The sequence below is a fragment of the Drosophila melanogaster genome, chromosome 3L, assembly GCF_000001215.4.
Source record: "Drosophila melanogaster chromosome 3L".
Taxonomy (NCBI): Eukaryota; Metazoa; Arthropoda; class Insecta; order Diptera; family Drosophilidae; genus Drosophila; species Drosophila melanogaster.
In genome coordinates this window covers 11,844,268-11,848,201 of record NT_037436.4, presented here as the reverse complement: position 1 = coordinate 11,848,201, position 3,934 = coordinate 11,844,268, and the positions used below count along the sequence as shown (strand labels likewise).

Genomic DNA, 3,934 nt, shown 5'->3' with positions numbered 1-3,934 from the left:
CCAGCTGAGTAACGGTTATCTAATAGTCTCGTTTTCTTATTATCAACTGAGCAAGTCTCCGACTTGCGAGTAATTTGCATACGAAATTTACATATCTGCAGTCCCCACCCACAACGCCATGAACCATCCTATTCCGGCGTATTGATGTATCGCAACCAAAAATGCAGCACAGCATGGGTGTCGAAGGCAGCAACAAAGGGTGAAACAGAATGGACGGTGACCAACTGACAAGTGACACTTTTCCAATTGAAATTCCCCCTCACCCAGCAACTGCACAACTCCACTGGAAAAACCCGACAAGCAGTGTGCATACATATACGTACATACAATACATACATATGTACATTCAAAGTAGTCCACGATGGTCATGTCAGCCGAGATGTCATAAATTTGCACGGGCACAAAGATCGAATATTCCAAATTGAGCTCTGGCGTTTTGTATTTTGTTTTTTTGAAATTTTCAAATACTGCCGGCTAAGGAAGCACAATGGATGGCTGCCACAACGACATCTTGGCGCCCCTCATCCTGGCCATTATGGTGGCCAATGGACACCCGCTCACCCTGGACGAGATCGTCGATGAACTGACGGCGGTGATCAATTCGCAAACCGAGCTCGCCATTGCGCATGAAAATATTGGAGACGGAAAACATAGCCACAAGTCGTATAAGCCGAGACGAAGGCACTAAGGATCTTAACATGCGTTATGTGCCAAATTTAAAATGCAATAACTTATTCGAGATTTGAGTGAATTTAATCTCTTGAACTATAATTTATAATAAACTGATCGTGTCGGCGGCGACACTTATTTCCGTCCGTGAGTGAAATAGTTATTTAATAAATTTCGAAACAAATGTGCTTAAAAGTGATTAAATACACATTGTACATTATTTCAAGACGGACATATGAAAACTATGCACATGTATGTTGTTTTAAGCTCAAATATCATTAGGGGAAAAGTAAATATTCATAACTGAAAAGAAAATACTTGCTACAGATTGACAATTTATCATTTATTTTAAAGCTACGAGTATTTTTTCATCCTGTTCATTGCCCTCAAGCATCTCAAATTACTGGCTGTAGCAAAGCAACTCTGCATACATTTTTCTGCCTTGATGGGATGTACATATGTATGTATGTACGTACATATATTTTCGTAGGTGGTGGTGCGCGAAGCAGCAGCACGTGTGCAAAATCTACGGACAGAGCGAGTTAAAAGTTTTTCAGCGTCGCGAAAAATTGTTTATGTTTCGCCTTAAAAGGAGCAGGGAAAAATTTCGAATATGTAAAGATGTGTGTGGATTGCTGGAGAAACTACGACTACCACCGGCATAGCGCCCACGAGGATGTGAGTGCGGCGAAGGAAAAACACTTTTCCTGCCGCGGATCCGTGAAGTTGGGGAAATTGTCAGCACCTGTAACCGGGATGGGATGTTAACTTTGGGTAAAGAATCCCACACGTACGACCGTTCGCCTAATAATCACGTGCCGTGAAAGCTCATTAAATTCAGAGGTGAAAAGCAGCCTCGTCCCCTCTTCTGTTGCCATTTTATAACCACATAAATGTGCATATGTACATACATCAAGATGTACATACATGCATATATCCTCTGGCAGGTAGATGAAATCTGCGAGGCTCGATTACATTTTATTCTCATCGCCAGTGAATTTCACTGAGATACATTTAATTTTTAATCTGAGTGTGTAGATTCGTATTTAGAATTTCGGCGAGCTTATAAACAGTACATTTGTTTATATCGATTTGATTTACTTATAGGAAATCTTGGCCAGCGTATCCCGAAACCTTTGCCGAGACTAGTCCAGACTTTCAAGATGTCCACGGAACGGATAAGATCGATAGCCTGGACTTTGCGAACCGAGTGTTATTTGATGTGTGTCCCAAGATGCGACCACCGCTGAAGCAAAGTGGCAGGGATCAGATGTGACGTCTGGTTTTCCATGGCGGTGTAAATTGTAATACCAATAGCAATTTACTATACAAGATAGAGTATCTCTTCTAAACTTGAATATAATAAAAATAGAAATTGGCTTAAAATATGCTATTCCTAAATAGATTTCATTGTCGAACCAAAGCCTAGTTAAGATATAAACCCTATAAAATTGAATGTGCTTGTTTTATGTATATCAAACATGGGTGCACGTATATATGTGCCCCAGTCAACCACATAAAGTGTTAAATTTTGTAATTTCCGGTGTATTTTTGAAGGTGTCAATGGCGCATTAATTTCAAGTGTTCAACAATATATGACACTCGAGGCGATACCGCCGTGCAATCCAAAGCAGCCCGTAAACTTTTATGATCCCAGCCTCGTTTATATCATCGCCGGGAAGTTAAGCCCACTCCGATGCCAAAATGAGGGTAGGTTATGAAATAAAAGGGCGAAGGCGGATGACAAGTTCGCAGTTCATAAAACGGCAGACGGGCTGCGACAACAAAGCAAATTGGTGGACAACCAGGACATGGGACTCCAGTTCGCTTGCAGGATGTCCTCTTCTTCGCATGAGCGAGTACGCTCGACCGCAGATTCGTCGCTTCTGCTGCGGGCGTTCATTTTTACGGTCATCGGGTCACTAGTAAAAATAATCTTATGACCTCCCATCTGTCCTTCCGAGTGCTTTGGACTGTCAGCTGCAGCTTCCTTTCAGATTTTTTTCTGTTGAAAAAACTTTATGATTCTTCCATATTATTGAATAGTAAGCACGTATTTATGCATTTAAATATGGCAAGGAAATATACGAATGCAAACCTAATAAACCCAAGTTAAAATTTCTATCATACGCGTTATATCATGATATTGTACTGAATAAAAATATAACTTGGAATTAAAAGATACATCGAATATACGTACACTTGGTATCTATGTATATGTATATGTGCTGGATGCAAACCACCTGCACCCACATGCTCGTCAAATGTTTCACGGATTCAAGGATGATGGGATGCTGGAACCCCCATTCGCCGACCAAGAAAAGACAAGGTATGTACATATCTAAGTATACATTTGGATAGGGATTGATGTTGGATCATTTCGAAGGTGTATGGGTCCCGTGGGCGTATTTTGGAGGACTCTAGCCGAATCCCGTGGATTTGCTGACATGGCCATGCTAACGATACATGTGAAATTTTAATTGATTCCGATAATGAGCATGGATGCAGAGGCGTTTTTCTTGTGAATTTTTGCTTTTATTCCTCGAAAGCCCATTAAACGTCGTCATTCGAATAATTGAAGCATCAATTTCGTTGGACAAATTTAGGATATTTAACTGCCACAGCGAGGGAAATTGATTAAAATACATAAATTCATGTGAAAGGAAAGGCATTTTGTGATGCTCAGCATAAAATGTAGGGTTTTCTCATTGGGCTTTTGTGGTTCGATTACATGGATAAATACTGCGTTTATATATATAACTTAAATATTCGAACTCGAAAACGAAAATGAATGAATTTCGTTTCATTTCTTTTATAGATTTGCCTTTGGCTCACTATGGATTTGCGATTCTCCATTTAATTTTATTTCTTTTCGGCGTGGAGCCAACTTTTTTTTATTTGCTTAAAGGGAGCAATCTGCGAAGGACAACATAAGTGAGTAGCTACATATATATGTATATAGACCTTTTTGTACATTTGCTGGTGTATCTGCGTATCTGTGTATCTGTACAATTTCCGTGGCTTTTTCAGTTTTTTCGGGGTTTCACTGATTTCAGTTTTTCATTTCAACTGTCGCGCGATGTGCCATAAGAAAATCGAAAGCTGTGAAGAAACTGTCATAGAAACAAACACAAGTATATATATATATATATATACCATTCTTTCAGCTGGATATTCTTGTACTAAGTTGATATGTATATTTATTTATCAGAAACTGTTTCCATTAAAACTTGCTCCTAAAAAAATTATTAAGTCGATTGTGATG

The 3,934-nt window shown here is 39.5% G+C and overlaps 1 protein-coding gene across 1 annotated transcript, besides 1 other annotated feature; it reads left to right on the top strand.

Annotated features, from left to right (window-relative positions):
- Positions 1 to 28: part of a mobile genetic element that runs on past the window's edge.
- A 370-nt stretch (positions 29 to 398) lies between these two features.
- On the top strand, positions 399 to 819 carry CG12521 (uncharacterized protein). Its single transcript, NM_144176.2, has one exon. It carries the CDS (start codon positions 488 to 490, stop codon positions 686 to 688), a length of 201 nt encoding a protein of 66 aa, NP_652433.1. The 5' UTR covers positions 399 to 487; the 3' UTR covers positions 689 to 819.
- Positions 820 to 3,934: the final 3,115 nt, after the last annotated feature.